Source organism: Melospiza georgiana, chromosome 18 (genome assembly GCF_028018845.1).
Source record: "Melospiza georgiana isolate bMelGeo1 chromosome 18, bMelGeo1.pri, whole genome shotgun sequence".
Classification (NCBI taxonomy): domain Eukaryota; kingdom Metazoa; phylum Chordata; class Aves; order Passeriformes; family Passerellidae; genus Melospiza; species Melospiza georgiana.
The window spans coordinates 7,857,430-7,874,767 of record NC_080447.1 but is presented as its reverse complement, the minus strand read 5'-3'; the positions used below and the strand labels follow the sequence as shown (position 1 = coordinate 7,874,767).

The 17,338-nt window shown below is 42.9% G+C and overlaps 2 protein-coding genes across 5 annotated transcripts in view; both read right to left on the bottom strand.

The window, feature by feature from the left end:
* The window catches only part of PPIL2 (peptidylprolyl isomerase like 2), a 68,038-nt gene extending 54,324 nt beyond the window's left edge, over positions 1-13,714 (bottom strand). For both annotated transcript variants that reach the window (XM_058036841.1, XM_058036842.1), the window contains exons 1-5: positions 13,632-13,714; positions 13,494-13,543; positions 13,038-13,083; positions 12,357-12,419; positions 12,156-12,207 (exon numbers count right to left, since the gene is read on the bottom strand). In XM_058036841.1, the coding sequence (XP_057892824.1) occupies positions 12,156-12,207; positions 12,357-12,419; positions 13,038-13,083; positions 13,494-13,543; positions 13,632-13,663 (243 nt within the window). In that variant the 5' untranslated portion in view covers positions 13,664-13,714. The remainder of the gene's footprint in view (positions 1-12,155; positions 12,208-12,356; positions 12,420-13,037; positions 13,084-13,493; positions 13,544-13,631) is intronic.
* A 1,424-nt stretch (positions 13,715-15,138) lies between these two features.
* The window catches only part of LOC131091193 (protein HIRA), a 32,136-nt gene continuing 29,936 nt past the window's right edge, over positions 15,139-17,338 (bottom strand). For all 3 annotated transcript variants that reach the window (XM_058037112.1, XM_058037109.1, XM_058037111.1), the window contains 2 exons: positions 16,557-16,645; positions 15,139-16,050 (listed from right to left, as the gene is read on the bottom strand). In XM_058037112.1, coding sequence (XP_057893095.1) covers positions 15,934-16,050; positions 16,557-16,645 — 206 coding nt within the window. In that variant the 3' untranslated portion in view covers positions 15,139-15,933. The remainder of the gene's footprint in view (positions 16,051-16,556; positions 16,646-17,338) is intronic.

Here is a 17,338-nt window from a genome sequence, read left to right as displayed (position 1 = left end):
AGAGTGAGCCAGGCCCCCCAGTCATTCCATGGCACCAGTGTGTGATTTGGGTACATCACTGGCAAGACAGGACACATCACAACCTGGGTGACCTCACCAGCACAGCCCACCAGGACGGTCAGGTGGTGCTTGACTGCGGCACCCAGCTGGAGATGAAACAAGCTGCAAGGCTGAGTCAGGATTGAGACTTCTAAAAAACAGAGCCTTTGATTGTATCAGCTGTCAGAGACAGTTTCACAGCCAAATGGATCCTTAAAAGCACACACAGCACAGGCCTTTTAAAAGAAACAATCGGTTCTCTTCTCAAAACACGCACCTGAAGAGATTAGGGAGGTTTTTATAACCCAGACAGCTCCTTATAAACAGCTACAAGTGGAGATCTGCCAGCCCTGGTGCCAACACTGCTACTTCAATCATTATGGAAAAAAAAAACAACAAAGAAAAGTGTGAAACTAAGTTAGTGGGCTTTCTGTGCCTAATCAAAATTCATATTCTTGGTTTACAGAGTACATGTTATGACAGCTGGACTCATTCTAGTTTATAGGAAGGCGCTTCTCAAATTGCTCTCAACCAACTGGCAGGCTCATTTGCTGCCAGAAAGGTAACCAGCTCTCTAATTTATCAGCAGGAAGAGCAATGAGAGCTAGTAGGAGAAAAAAGAGGCCAGGTTTGGTTATATTTAGTTATGTGATAGAAGACCAGTACCGCTGCTTTTCCTTAAGTGGATTTCAAAAAAAACCCTCAAACCACTCCAATATCTGCCCACTGCTGGGGTACAAAGGACAGCAAAGGCAATGGCTGCAAAGGCAACAGCAGTCTGAAATGCCTAAGTGAATGCAGAGCTTTAATTATTTATCTTTTTACAAGAACAAATTTATCAAAGAAGTAGTAGGGGAACTGCAGCATTGCCAAAATGAACATCTGATCCTGGACAGATCTGTTCAACCTAAACAACTATTAACAAAGCAGCATCCATCTGTACACATGTTGTGCAACAGCCCAAAAATTATGTTTCAGAAAAAGCTTCTTTACAAATACAACCACTGGAAACATTGATAATTTCAGGGTCCTTAAATTATCCTCCTGGCAGATCTGAGCTATGCCCAAAACACATAAGCATCTTTAAAGAAAAATGAAAACAATTCTGTAAGAAACAGTTTAGCATGATTGAAGATTCAGATTTATACTTTGACAGAAATTTCACAGAAAAGACAGACTAACTGCTGTGCAGACTTTAAAGGTAGCAAAAGCTGCAGTGCACTTTTCATCTGTCACCCTATGATGTATTGTTAGAAGTGCTGTCAAGTCCTTGGACTCTCACTCTGTGCCCAGGGAAACAATATGGTATTTCAGATCATATCCTTCCATAATATGGAAAAAGGTTATTTTTCAGCCTCAGTTACTCATGGTGCATCAGCTGCTTGTGCTGGATCTGCTCCCTACAGAGAGCAGCACTTACACAGTCTTATGTCAACAGTAAATAAAAAACCAGTGATTGTCATACAGGAGCTGAAATACTGCCTGGAGTGAGAACTCTGTAGTGAAGTGCTGTATGAATATTACAAACTTTTATTACCACAGGCTGGCCTTCTATCAGGCCTCTCTTGAAGAAGTGACCTGGGCTTGTCAACTCACACTCTTTGGAGCAGCTCCTTCAGCTTGCGTGGCAAGGTAAGAGGGGGATTTAGGGTTTGTCAAAGAAAATCTTTGGAGCCTCAGAACAGCAAAACCAGATGATGATGTGCTACAAAGGATTGCTCAGGGCCCAAGACCAGGCTACAGGACCTGGCCACTGCACACAGAGCAGTCACAAAGGAGGGAGTCCACAACCAGGACTGCCAGGAGGTTCAGTTTTGAAACACCTACACATTACCCAGGAAAGTGTAAAAGGACAGGATAGAAGCAAACTGTGTAATATCATTTTTTTCTTCTCAAGTTTTTCATTTCACACAAAAACAGGATTATCTTGCATGTGGGTGAATCTCCTTTTATTTATTCTCCATCAAAAGTCAAAGCTTTCCAAGCACCATCACACAGTTTGTTGCCATGGCAATGACCGTTATGCCACAAATGGGCGCCGATCTTCACAGGAAGAGACAGCAGGAGTGAATGAATCCTAAAATGAGTTAAAGTACTTGTTTTCATGTATTTTTTATTATTAATAACCCTTAAGAGAGAACAAATATTGCATACATAGCTCAAGTTTAAAACTATTTTCAACCTCAGTTTCCCTGACACACACCCACCATCCAGTTTCAGCCACGCTCCAGTTAAAAAAGCAAGAGGAAAAAAAGTGTTTATTAAAAACACTTGATCTAATTAAATTCTAAATTCCTAATAACAATGAAAAGGCCACAAGCATCTGCCACTTCCCTTAAGCAGAAATAAGAGCCGCATATTCCCTTCTAAAAATATTTTATGCAGAAATACTGGAAAGCAGACGCATTTCATGGCACGTAGTGCCAGCTGCTCCACAGCAAGGAAGGGCTAAAAAAAAACAAACGCAAACCCGTGCGAGCTCTTTTCTCAGCTGACTCCTCTCTCACAGGCACACTTCCACAGAGGCAGCCAAGGCTACTTTTGGCCATGACCTACTTTCCTGCGGCAGCGAGCGGCCCCGGCGCCCGCGCGCTCCGGTGTCAGCTGACAGCGCTGGCTCTGCGGGATCCCAAAGGGCAGCAGCCTCGATTGCCAGCCAGGCCGGGTGATGGACGAGCCCGGGGGTCAGTGGGGCACTGTGGCAGCTCCGGATGGAACACGCCCATTGTTCCCAATTAAATCATTCTCTGCCATGGCCGCCTGTCTCATGCAGATATGACCTACAATCCCCACGCAGCAATTAGTTACACTCGCTGAATCCCTTTGGTCTGGGGCTGCACGTCCTTCTTGCTAATAAGGTTCTGACCCTGCTGGATATGCCCCAGCCCAAAAAGCAATCAAAAAGGGCTCCACTGATTCTCTATCCACACATGGGCAGAGCTGGTGACATGAGCACAGGCTGTGTTTAGCAAAGACAGACCTTCCCACCCTTCCAACAGCAACTGAGTAAGTGTTCAAATGTTCAGACTTGGGGATTGGAGCCCCTGAGCAGACACACTGAGCAGCCTCTCTAAGGAACACACAAAAATCCAGGGAAGCTGGTATTGGGGTTCTGTGGCCAGGTTTTGGTAGTGGGGGGCTACAGGGGTGGCTTCTGTGAGAAGCTGCTGGAAGGTTCCACTGTGTTCAGCCAGCTGTAGGATGGACAATCAGAAATGGTGCTAAGGCAGCTGGAATAACCTGTCTAGGAAGAAAATCTCTCATGGCCCTTATCTCAACCCATGAAACCCCAGTGACATTTTCTCTCCTCTGTCCAGTTGTGGAGGGCAGTGAGAGAGGGGCTCTGATAGTGCCTGGGGTCCAGCCAAGACCAACACACTACACAGGGAAAAATTAATGTGTCACATCTGAACTGGCTGATAACATGAGGTCAAAAACCATTCAGAGCTGGCATGGCCATTTGATGGTTTTTCATCCCACCAAAACAAGAAACACAGAGTTACCTCAAGGAGAAGAGAAAGCCAGAACAAATACTAATATTGAAATGCAGTGTTGCCTACCAAGTACCAAACTTAGCTCAGCAACAGCAAATGAATTTTGTATTACATTCCCTGTTCCTTTAAAGATGAGACCTGTTACATATAACTTTACATACAGCTTCCCATTTTAAGAAGCCCCCTTACAATTTTCCTTGCTATAAAATCTCCCCAAGAAAGTGGGGCATGAGTTCAATGAATAGTACTGGAATAACTCCATGTGTAATGTTACTTATTTCAGATTTTGTAAATGGATTTAAGATGATAAAGGGCATTGGAAATCCTCAAGCATACACATAAGGGTTTGCAACTGGAAACAGCAGCATTGTTTTAACAAAATAAGCCATCTATATGTATTTTAACAATCCATTAAAAATTTGGGGTCAGCAGCCAAGAGGCCAGAACAGTCTCACAATTCCAGGTATTATTTCTATGTTTAATTCAACAACAAAAATGCTCAATATTTTTCACAGCTGCCTACCTAATGCTAAAAAGATACCCTCAATTCACATTCTTGGATGAAGCTGCTGTTTAACTGCAGTCTTCCTGTACTGCTGAGCTAGATTGGAAATGGACACAGAAGATCCTTCATTACATACTTCTAGATCACTGTATTTACATATTTAAAAGTTAATTAAACTGACACCATATGGTCACCAAAGCCTTGTCCAGAGAACCATAAAGATATGCTTGATAACACACATGGTTCACAGACACCAGCAATAATGCTGCTCTATCAAAGAGCACATTAACAGAAATTACCATGAGAAAAAGACATGTAGCTGCACTGCAAGTTCAAACCTGCAGTCCTAATGCAGTCAAAAGTCTACCAATCCAGAGATCCACAGCCAAATACAGCACAGTTCAAGGAAAATAAAGCTTTGCAGAAACACCAAAAATCTAGTCTCCAATTTTAGTGAAAAACAGGCAAGTAAAGATCTGTGGGAAACCTCATGCTGCATCTCATTTAAGGCTAGAGCGCTTCACAGCTGCTAGTTTTTCAAGTGTCACAGTCACAAAATCCCATCCAATGTGCACACTTACATCAAAACACAGAGAAGGAAAAGGAGAGACCATCTGTTCAGTCTGTAAAACCTAGATGTAAATACTTTTTTGCTGTAAGGGACATAATGCATTAGAAATAATGGCAGACACGTTTATCTGCCTGTGCCCAGAGGTGAGTTACTGGATCAAACACTGCCCATCACCACCAGAGTCAGCAAGGTGTGAAGGAGGAACAGCAGCTTGGCCAGTGACTCATGACACTGGAGGGTTTTAAATGTCTTTTTTTTGATAAAGCACTTGAAGAGTAAGTAGAAGCAAATCTCATCTTCTTTGCCCTCACTGTTTCCCAAAGATACAGGGAATTGAAAAATAAATCCCCGTTTTAGGACAGATAAAGGCTAACTCTTAGTGGCGCTGGGTGCACTACTGTAAAACACACAAACAACTCGGGAAAAGAAAGAACCAGCTATCCACACAAAGGAGAGAGGGAAAGTTTCAGAAAACCCAACAAAAGAAGGAGTTATCTGTCAGAACATAACTCAGTGGGATTTTCATCCCCTTGATCACCCCTGTGCTTTATGACCATTTCATTATGCCACGTGACTCTGTGGTTATTCCTCAGGGCAGAAACCATGTCCTCATATGTTTCCATCCAGGGACCTTGAAAATTTATGGTCACTAGTCAAATATTAACTCGTTTAGACTGTTGACTAAAAGCTAATAATTTCTGAGGCCAATGAGGTAAGACGACATGGCTCAGTTGCTGCATATTGAAGAGTTCAGCTTGTTCAAAGTGGATTCTGGGCACTTGAGCAGCAGCCTGTGTCTGCTGCCCCAGACAAAAATGCACCTGGAGAGAGATGCTTAATGACAACAGCTGTAACCACCCGTGTCTGAAAGGAGTCTGCTGCTGCCCACAGAAATACAGGCAGCAACATTTAACTGGAAACAACAAAATAAAGAGAAAAGGAAGAACTACTGCTCATCCTGGCTAACTCTAACTTGTACCTGCTTCTGAAATGACCCAGACTACCAAAAGAAAATGCAACAAATTCTCATTTTCTCAAAGCACCCTTCCTGTCTCAACACATACACACTGAAATGATTTTTGGTTTTACACTATCATGTGTAATATATCAGATATTATCAAAGTACTTCAGGAAGAGATTAGAAAATATTCCCACCACTGTACCAGGCATTCACACAGCATTTACTGTGTATGATTAAGATTAACTCTGTTCAAAGAAGATATATTAAAATTTAACAGATGTGGAGGAGAACCATGACCATGTAGGGTATGGAGAACTTAAAGGCATGAAGAACATCTGAGAGGAAAATACAAGTCTCAACAACAGAATGTCAAGAAAGCATTAAATTCTGCCGTGCGAAACACACAGCTGTAAACACTAACACAGAGAAGCACAATTCTGGCACCAATACAAACAAGACTAAGCTGGTCAAACCCAAAATTTACAGAAGATATGTATCAGATGAAAAACCATCACCAAAAACTCTCAGCAGCCATAGCAGGCAAAAAGCAAACACTGGTTCAAGACAGAGCACGCAGTTTGCAAAGCAGACTGAGAGAGGCAAAGACCTCAGACAGTCTCCCAGTTTTCTGTTCCTGATCATTTCACTCCTCTTTCTGCAGCACATGAAAACCAAGATGGATTTGTCTGAATCATTTTTCAACAACAAAGCTTCCCTTGGCTTTATTTCTGTAAGCTTTGTTCTCTGTTCTGTAATAAGCTATTACTCACCCAGAAAAAAACTGTATTTCCACTCCACACTGAAACTTTTCTTACAAATAAACAAGGAAAAACCCTCATTTCAAATATATAGGGAAAATATGCTAAGTTAAATAAAAGGCAAAAAAAGGGGGCAATTGACATTTAAACTTCTGCAATATCTGAAGACCTGAGTTGCATCAGACAAATTAAGAAATATACTTTGAATTTCAAAGCTGAAGATGTGCCGACTTCTTCTGACATGTATGTGAAAGGAGTTCTCTAGAGAAAAATTAAAATTCTCATTTATACATCACTCACATTACACCCAAATGAGACCTGAAGTTACCAATCCACCTAAATGATCACTCATTTCCAAAGCTCCAAGGAGAAAACACAGCAGACTACTTGGATTTCAGGTGCTGTGCTCTGCTGTTGAGGAAAAAACAATGTGAGAGGGATATGACTCACTCCTGAGCTCTACATAATGAAAATTATCTCAACTGGTCAAACTATTTAGCTCTTAATTAGACAGTCCCAGACTCTAGATATGGAAAACTGATGTGGACACAGCCTGCCTGTGGAATTCTCCACAGCATTTTCCTGCTGGTATTTTGTACCCAGACAAAAGATGAAAATGCTCAAATAAACACAATCTCTTTGGAAACAGTAAATGAAGAAAATTTCTCAAGACAAAAAGATGAGAAAGCACAAGGAAAATCTGACTCCTGCCTCAACATGCCATTTTTAGATGATCATCAGAATCGTGGGGTAACATTACCAGCAGGTTACAGAAAGGTCTCAACAAAGACTCTGAAAATGCATCCCACTGCACATTATCTATGGCTATTGCATTCTCCTGACAGTGTACACTGCTACACTGCCCTGAAAGAGGGCACCTTCAAACCACAGGGTTTTGGCTAATGACATCCATTATTTGCTGCTCATTATCTAGAAACACACCTGGAACAACACAATTAAAGCAGCAATCTGCAGTAAATTACCTCACAGACCATATGAACTGAGTTAAAAGCCACTGTCACTGTTGATTTAGCCATTAGGGTCACATGAAATTGGAACTTGTCCTCCTCCCAGTTGAGGCCTGAGATTGGTTCCACTTGACTCAGAGTTGGATGAGTTTTGTCTGTGACTGTGATCTCCACACCTCTGACTCAGTCATGTGTGAAGCTCATCCAACCCACTTTCAGGAATCCATTCCTAAAACACAGGGACCCTGCACTGGTTATGTGACAGAGTTGGAAAGCAATTTGTAGTGAAACATAAAGTCCTGGCTAGAACTTAAACTGTAGTTTAGTACCTGTTCCTGCTTGGTATTTCCCACATTGCTCACACACTACAGTTTCTTTATTCAGAATATTGCAAAAGTAGAAAAAATACGTAAGCCCTGTTTCTCATTATGTTCACTCCCCAGGTGAAGAAACAATTATCAATGTTTTCTATTTCTATCTCTATGCTTTCAAAATACAAACATGGTAAAAACACTTCTATGTTTAAGGAGTTTCACCTTTGCTCCAATTTCTGCATCCTTTTTAGACAGGATTTCCCTTACTTAGATAGCCAAACACTTTTTTAGTGCATTAAAAAAAAAAAAACATTGCAAGGTTGTTTGTTCATTTTTAAAGTTTACTGTTTTTAACAAATCAAGTTTACTGTTTTTAACAAATCAACAGTAAAAGAAGCAATTTTTTCATATCCTCTTCATTAAACCAGGTCAGCAAGCTTCACTGCAAAACTGATTTCTATGGGATCTATGAAACTCACTGAAATCTACTTGATCAAATTGAAAAGAAATAATGATTTCAACAACAAAATGAAGTAACAATAGCCATCAGCATTTGGAAGATAAATTTACTTAAGGAATGTATTTGAGAATGCTTTCCCAAGTTTTGAAACAACAGATGTAGTTGCAATTTGCTTCTTTTGTGGGTAAGGAGTTACAGGTTTTGAAAGTGCCTGTAATTATTATGGCAAGCATCATCTTACTGACCTTACTTCAAACAAATGATTGAAAAAAGGGCACTGTTTACATTCCTAGTGAGCAGTGCTGGAGGGAGGAGGTGTCCACTGCAGGCTGTCACTGCTGCAGGGCATTGCAGGTACAAGCTCTCTGGTGCTCCCAAAGCCTGATCAGACAGGCTTGCTGCAGGAGCCAGGCACCTGTACTGCCACTATTTGATCATGTTAGTCATAATTTCACCCCAAGTCAGCTTCATTTGGTAAATACAGGATTAAAGGGTGTGGGAGAAAAATAGCAAATATTTATATTGTACACAGAGCTTTGCTCTGTGTCCAGCTCTCTCTTTTTAAAAGGCAGATGTCTCACTGGGAAAAGTCAGGGATTTTTAGCCTTCTGACTCCAAAGCTGGTTCTCATTTTCCATGTCAGTGGCTCTGCCTTCTATTACTTCATCATATGCACCAGACTCCTCTTTATGGTTATCTTCAGAGGCAGACCAAGAAAAAGGCTTTTCTAACATGTAGAAAACACTAATAAAAAATTTCCTTCTTAACATAGTGAGAAGCTAAAACCTTGTGATGCTTAAGAAAATGCCCTCTGTGGCCTGCAGGTCTGGATCCCAACCTTGCACAAGACAGGGCACAACACAAATTCTGCTCTGTCTCATTCAGACCACAAAAGGGACCCTCAGTCTCATAAATCCACCACACAGCATCTTCAGGTCTCCCAGCCTGACTCATAGGCCAGGCTAAATTAACTGGACTCAATCAAATTAACTGGCTTTCCAGTGTCCAAAAGAGTTAAATTCCCAGACAAAAGGAGGAACCAGGGACAAAGACAGTAACTACTTCTGAGCCAAGGGAACAGAGATATTTGCCCAAGGTTACAGGCGCTGAAAGTACAGCCACAACAATCTGGCCTGCCCACACACAGTCAGAATGTCACTGAACCAGAGTGGAAAAAATAGGTATTGACATCAGACACATTACAATGAACAGGAGGAAAAATAGCTCAGCCCACATAGAACATATCCATGCAACAAAGAAAACCAATTTTCCTTGAAATTCCTGTCAAAAGGCATGCTGATCTGTCATCTGTTCATGCTTGAGATTCCAAGCAAGCAGACATGCTCTGGCCAATCTCACTCCTTGAAACAGGTACCCTGAGCCCAGCTGGCTGCCTCGTGTGGCCATGCTGGTCAGGCTGTCAGAACGTCACTACATGAAACCTCCTGGCAAGCCTGCAACTCTCTGCAAGCCCAAGAAGCCAAAGTGCTGCTGTCATAAAAAGGAATGAGCTAACTATCACTTTCCACTTTCTTTTATGCAATTTTAGTGTAAGGATAAGCCAGGGCAGTGTCCTGACAAAGCTGACAGAAAAAGTAAGTGAGACAATGCCAACTGACAGACTCTAGTTCAGCTGTGAGAAATGCACTGCTTCTTCCAAAATTATTGGTGTAGCAGTAAAACAAGCATTTTTTACCACAATGTATTGTTGAAAAGGGAGGAGGGGAATAAATCTAAAGTTATTTTCTAGAATAGCTCATGGTAAATTCTAGGCAAAGGTCAACAGTGATTTGCATTGCAGCATTTCTTGAAAAAAAGGCTGGTCCAATAGCTTAGGATTCAGAAGAGTCCTTGTAGATCAGTTCACAGACATCCAATTAATAAAAGACTAGCACAGTCCTACCCCCTGGAGCACAGCAGAGATTAATATCTTAATGACTGCAGGGCTCTCCAGTTCTCCACTGAGGGCTCCACTTCAGAAACAAGGCAGCTAGACAGAGCTAGTGAGTGCCAGGAGTGCACCATTAACCCCCATTTCCAAGCATCTATTGACTTCTCTAAAGCATCTGTCCTACAGCAAACCACAATTAGAGAAGTACAAGCCACAAAGGGTTTCATGACTATTTTTTACTTCAAGACAAATAAATGCAAAATTTCTCCAGAGCCTCTTCACCAACCTGTGCAAAGTAACTCCATAAGTTAGTGTACACAACATGGCATTGCAGCTCATCTGGCTCAATTCCTTTCCAAATAAACCCAGAGTCCTGAGTTTCCTCAAGTCACCAATTCATTACAGAAGATACTTTCTGGTTTCCATGAACAAGGTGCACAGGGAACAGAGGGTGCACACACAGTGACAGATTCAACAGAGGACAGAACAGTCCAGAGATGCACAAGCTCAGACTTCTTCTGCTGCTGCCCAGCACTCCTATCCCATTTCTGCCCAATGCCACCCCACTCTTCCAAAAACATGAGATACCTCTCTGGGAAACAAAGTCTAAATCACAATCCTTCTTTCAACCCCACTTTTCAACTTAAGAGCTCCACAGAGCTGAATTAGCAGGGCTGTATGCTGTTCTGGAGAACAAGTGTCCCCTTTTTCTTCCATCTCATCTGGAACACCTTGGTCCTGTGGAGGAGAGAGCTGTACATCACCAGCCCACCACAGAACAAGAGGGGGGAAGAAAGGGCTCCCCAGACAGTGACACAGAGCAAAAGGAAGAAGCACAAGTCTGGTAAACTAACAGGCCTCAAGGCCTGACTTCATTTAAGTATTTATGGTTCACCAAGTATATTGTGCACAGTCTCCCTCTCTCCCCATTACACAACACAGTCAGGCACATTACACTTCTTGCTTATTATTTACTTGAAGCAATTTTAAACCACATCATGGTTCACAGTCTGCAATGAGCTGCTCTGAGTGAAAGAAACTGATCTGGTAACACCCCAAAACTCCCAACCAATGCAGAGAGCAGCAAGGTGGTGAGAGGCTGGCAAAAACAAATGAAATAGCTGTAATTTCATTCCTTCTCAACACACACTGGCCTCTACATGTGTGAAGAAAGACCTTCAATCACCTCACCATTGCACAAACACACCTGAAGGAAGATAATCAGGCTGTTCATGTTTAGAGTTTGGAATGTTACATCTGTATTTGGCTTTTCCTCGTATCTGTGTGACAGGAAAATCTTTAATCGAACACAAGATCTCAGCCCAGAGGCAGCGGCAAACCTCCCCAACCCTGGGCAAGGGCTGCCACCCAGTGCCTACAAAAGTAACTGCACGCACTGAAAGAGAGGAAACTTCAGTTGCTCATGCAACAGCTCCTGCTTAAAATTTTCCTCTGTGCCCTCATAGACAATGTACTTTACACATCAGAAAAAAGATAATTAGAACAGGGAAATATTTCCTGTACTTCATGTTTATTCAGTGTTTTACCATTTCAGCCTGCTACAGACAGTAATCCCTTCATAATTAGCATTTATGCAGAAAAAGGGGGAGGAACCCACAAAGTGGGTGAACCATCATGACAGAAGCTTTCTGAAATACACTGTCAGGACAACTCAGAAGATTTTGTAGTGCAGGCTTACCATTCACAATATCATCTATTAATGTCCTTAATCTGCATGATGCCAAATATCCTTTGGGTTAGGAAACATTGCTGTAAATCTAATCCCAGAGGGAGAGGTGTGAGCCCCTTGCCCTGCAGGAACCAGAATTGTGCTTATATGAGACAGCAGGAGAGTTTTCCATCAATGACCAGTCAGGCTCTCTGGGCAGCACCAGCATTAACAACAGTTTGTATTTCCCTCTGTACAGATGTTCATTATGCCACAGCTGGAAGGCAGGCAAGATACCCTGAGAGTTCACACAAATGAACCACTCACCTCTGCCCCATTTACAACCAGATCACAAAAAATAAATAGAGGTAACGCTTTCCTTTCTTCCACACATCTTCAAAACTGCACTCCCATTCAACTTCATTTTGCTTTCACTGAGGCATTTTTGTTTCTCTAACACATTAAATAAAAAACGGAGCATAAAGAAAGCAAAGCCATGATGTGAATCCACCCATCATTACTTACTTCTCCTGTGATTGGATTGGTTCCATATTTCTTTATCCAAGGTACAATGCTCCTGAAAAGAGAAGGGATAAAGTAACTCATGACAAGCACCATCAGAAACCTCTACTGATGGCCATGACTGTTTTTGCCAACTTGCTAAGACTAAATTATGATTACACAGCTGTAACACAAAAATAAAGCTAAGTACAGACAGGAACTTACAGGATGTCAAAGACTGTCCCATCTGGTGTGCAAACTGGGTACTCAAATGGCTGCAGAGACAAACTAGAAAAAAGAGAACACAACCCTGTTAGCAAAACCAGGTGGAAATCATGATGTAACTGGCAATCACACTCAGCATCCCCTGTTGGGGATGCTCTCATAGTCCTGGCAGCTCTGAGCTCACAGGTGTGGAAGGCAACGTCCTGACCTACCCAATCTACAGGGATTTCTAACTCACTTCTACCAACTCTCCTCCCTCACTTCTGCACTTCAAGCAGTAAACTCTAAATAGAAAAAAACAGCAGAAATATTCTTCAATCTACCTTAATTTCTATCTTAGTAAGATGAGTGACCGACCAAACATATTCTGAGCAGGGACAAGCAGATTTGAGCCCTGAGGACACAGATTTGGAAGGCTGGGACGTACACAGTAATTGCTCTGCATTATTTCATCACTTGTGCATCCTTTCAGCCATCAGCTCCAACCTCTGCAAACACTGATCACGGGTCATGCAGACTCTGTTTCAGTTCTTATTCAACTTTTTCTTGCTACACTACTGCCACAGCAGGCACAAGGCAATGAAAGTAACTACCTCAGAAGAACACGGTTTTAGTTCAGTGTCAACAGAGTGATAAACAGGTGTGTCATTAAATAATGATAATGTCAATTTGTTGTCTTACCTGCAGTGATCAAATGATAAACGTCTAAAATTGGTTCGTGGAAGGTCTGTTTATGGAAAAAGAAAACCCACACAACAAATTTTAATAAATACATGGTATTCTAGATAATCAAGAAACATTTGAAAGTTACATATTGCTACATAACCCGTGGTAAGTTACTGATGACAAGGATAAATACCCTAAAGCTTGCGAAACTGTAACTAACATTTCCGAACTGACACTACACTGCCGGAAAACCTTCAAAACAGAGCCGTGACAGTCGGACAGCGCTGAGTTTAAATGTGATAATTAAAGCTCAGGCTCTGCCCCAGCAGCGGGCACAGTCCCGGTGAGGGCGGGGACGCTGATCCGGCACAGACGCGGCCGTTCCGAGCACCAGAGGGCTGAGGGCTGAGGGCTCGGAGCTCGGCCCGGGTCTCTGAGGGAGCGGCCCGCCCCCCTTACCCTTACCCTTACCCGCTTTCTTGCCGCCGTAGAACTGCGTGTACTCGGCGCACGTGATGTACCTGCGAGACAGGAGGGTCACTGAGCACAGCACAGCCACGGCCCCGCACAGCCCGGCCCCCCGCGCTCTCCCCCGCGCCCCCCGCTCACATTTTGTCCTTCTGGTGCTGTCGCTTCCCCATGGCGGCGGCTCGGCCTGCCCGGCCTGCGCTGCGCCTCAGGCCCGGCCGCGCCTTCCGCCGGGTGCGCCGGGGAACGGCCGCGGTGCGGAAACAGCGGCGGCGGCAGGCGCGTTCCGGGCCGCGGGAACAGGCCGGGATGGCCGGGGATGTTCAGCCTGAGACCTCAGCGCAGTTTCCAGGGCTGCCGCTTCACTAAAACATGTTTTCTGGCCTGGAATTGAAAATCTTTGTGTTCCTGGTCTGTTGGGCAGTGATAGAACCTCCCAAGAAAAAATGGGTAGAAAAACCTACTTGGTGTCTTAATATGGATACAGCTCTTCACAAAAATGCATTTCAGTGTCTCTTCAAAGACTTAATGACAAAGAATTTACGGTTCCTTAGGACTGGCATGACCAAGGCCGAACAGAGGATGAGCACAGCCCAGATCCCTTGCTTTTAAGCAGAAGGAAACCACCAGTTGTCCTGGAGCTTTCACTTATCAAACGTCTCCAATCCATTCATGCTCCTTTTTTCTTTCCTGGTTAAACCATCACCCTGGCACTGCCCACACAGAGCCACTGGAGTGACACCAATGGAAGTGGACAGTCAGACTGCACTGACCGCACCAGGCTCCCATAAAATGAGTTCAACTCCTGTTTCAATTCCATCAGCTGGTCCTTGGCTACAGCCATGAGCACAAGGCAAGCACATCCTGCTCTGCTTGCAGGGGCTTATATAAATGATTTCTGAGAGTCTGTGATTCCATGTTGTTATGGCTCTCCTCTGAGGAACAGAATACTTGTTCCCACCACTGTAGTCTAGCTGGCAACAGCAAATGAATGATTTACAATACGACAACTGGTTCTCACTATCAGACTCTTTGGCCACAGCAGCACAGCTACTCCTTGTCCTGGCTGAGGGGGAAGGATATTGTTTGTAAGATGTTTAGGGAAGAAACTGCCCTTTTACAAGGGTTTAAATACACTTAATCATTACAATTCTCTTACTCAAAGACATTTCAAAGCAAGGCACTGAGGAGCATCTAAACAGCAGGGCCTGCAAAGAACCAACACCTTCACTTGCTCCTGTCGCAGCACCAAGGACACTCTGGGAAAAGAAAACAACCTGATTTATTTTCAGTGGAATTCCAAAAGCACTCCACAAGGAACACAGCCATAACTGCAGAAAGCTCCCTCCTTGCTGCAGCGCAGGCACTCTGCTCAGTGTGAGGGAGCCTGCTGGCTCTGCCTGACAGGATGAGCATTCCCTGAGAGGATGAGCACTCCCACAGCTCCTGCTCCCTCAGCTGAGATGGGCTCCAGGGGCAAACACTGCAACTGTCCACAGACATCACCAGCACTTGCTGATCGTGCTTTCTGAGGAAAGATCATCCAGACAAAATTATTTATTTCCAGACACATTACCGTGATTCAGCCTGTGTTGACATTTCTGGAGATGCCTGTGCTCTTTGCAATAATTCAAGACCATGTTTTTGATTTTTGTTTTTTTTTTAAACCAATGCAATGTTCTTTTATTTTGTACTTACAAAAAGAGCCACCCCGTTGTATCCCTCCCCCTCCCCCCAAATGCCTTTTACAAACATTGAAAAATTAAAAACCTGATGATGACATGTTAATTTGGTAGAATTACTTTGAAACATAGCCTTTGTAATTAAACTCCTACAAGATGACTTTGTAGTGATAGCCTGATTATTGGCCAAATAAAATTCCATATTACAAGTTAGCAAATTCTAGTACAAAAATAGTCCATGTGTTAGAACAGCCTCTTATTATTATTATATTCACAGGAAAGAGTCTATTGGCTGCATAATACCTTAATATTTATGAAATTTCTTTTTACGTGGCTCATTCATCTAATTTAATATAGTGTTGAGCCTCAATAAATCCTCAGGCAAAAACCCCAAACAGGGTTAAATATGCTGTTCAGTGTACTCTGAAGTACTGTGCTTTTCACAGGACATCCAAGAAACCGCACAAACAGTTCTCAGCTAGTTTTAATATTAAATGAGATCCAGATCCAAAAGGATCCCCCTGAAGTACATATCCATGACTTTCCATAGAAACAGAGGTCACAGCTTCAATGGTCAAGTTTCACTGGGGAAACTGTCGAGCTCCTGCACTCATCATTTCCAGGTATCCTGGGGACCTCTGTGGCACAGCCCTTCTTCAGGAGTGTCCCCGCTGGCCGGGCTCTCGCTCCTCTCTCGTCTCCGTAACGCTGTTCAGCAGTTTCACTGGGACCAGGCCCCGCAGGGAAAATCTGGGGACATGCTACTTGTCTCTCAAGATGTCCAGCTGCTCTTGATACTCTGTGAAAAGCCTCTGGAAGCGGAGGTTCTGTCCAATAACAGGAAGAAGCTCTTTCAATAGTTCTCTCTTTCGTAAACCCTGCACAGAAAACACAAAAGCATCCTCAGAATCCATTATTTGTTATTATTAACATATGTTTCATGGAGCTCTCTAAGATTCATGCCCTTTTTCCTGCCTAGAGAGAGCTGTGCATTTTATGTTCTCACTCTGCTTCCATGACTCCCAGAATAAAAGCTGTCTTTACGTTTCCACACTCATGAAGCTGGAGGAGCCTCTGCAGCTCCAGACTCCAGGCTGTGTTCTGAGAGGGAAGATGTCTTTGGCATGTGCCTGTTTCAAAGCTGCTGTCTCAACATGTGGAGAGCTGAACATGCAACTCCCCTTCATCTGTGTGATACTCAAGACAGCACCAGAGCTGGCACTGGGGCAACAAGCATTTGCCTGTGGTTTCACATGGAATAAATCTCAGTGCCATGGGAGAAAGCCTGCTTATGTGATCAGAGCAGAGTGTGGAAAGGATAATACTCTGTAATTTTTATGGGAAACTCTTCGTTTTTCTTCATTAAACCATTATCAGGACTTACCATAACTGTTGATTCCCACTGACTTCCAGCTGAGTAATGGACTGGACCCAGTAAATCCTTGCATAATTCTCGCAAACGATATTCAAACCCTGGAGATAGTCAGAAATAAAATCATATTTGACAGTGTTTCACTACATATAACCACTCCACAAATGTAGCAGACAACATTCAGAAAAGAATTACAAGTATCTGGAATAAAATAAAGCTCAAAACATTGATTTCAGAAAGTTACATTATTATTCTTATAGCAATTCTTTGGACATATAATTTTTAGAGCTCTGAAGGGTCTTATTTAAGGTTCTCAAAACCAAACCCACTACTAAAGATGAATCTACAACAGGGAGAAAAACTGAAGTCTGAAGTAATTATTCCAGCTTGTTTTAAGAGGTGCCCTGATCTGAACCTCTCTCTCCCCTCCCACACAAACATACCAGCTTTTTAAAAACCAAAACACCTTTAATACAACCACACACAGTTTCTGGGCCTCCTTTATTTACCCAAAAATCAGAGGGGGGAATTCCCTTGCAGGAAACAAAGTCTGTTCAAGAGTAACTTGCCAATCAACATATCCTAGACCAAGTATTTTACTGGATTAGAATTCGGTAGATGTTGAAATAATCACAAGAATAAAGGGTCAATAATAGGATGTGCAATTTTCAAAGTTCAGCAGCTCTAGAAAATTAGTGAAGCAGCAATACACATCTGGCAAAGCACAGTTTTTGTGACATCCATCCATCCATCCATGGCAGCAACATCTGGAGGTGCCAGAGGAACCCAGTGCA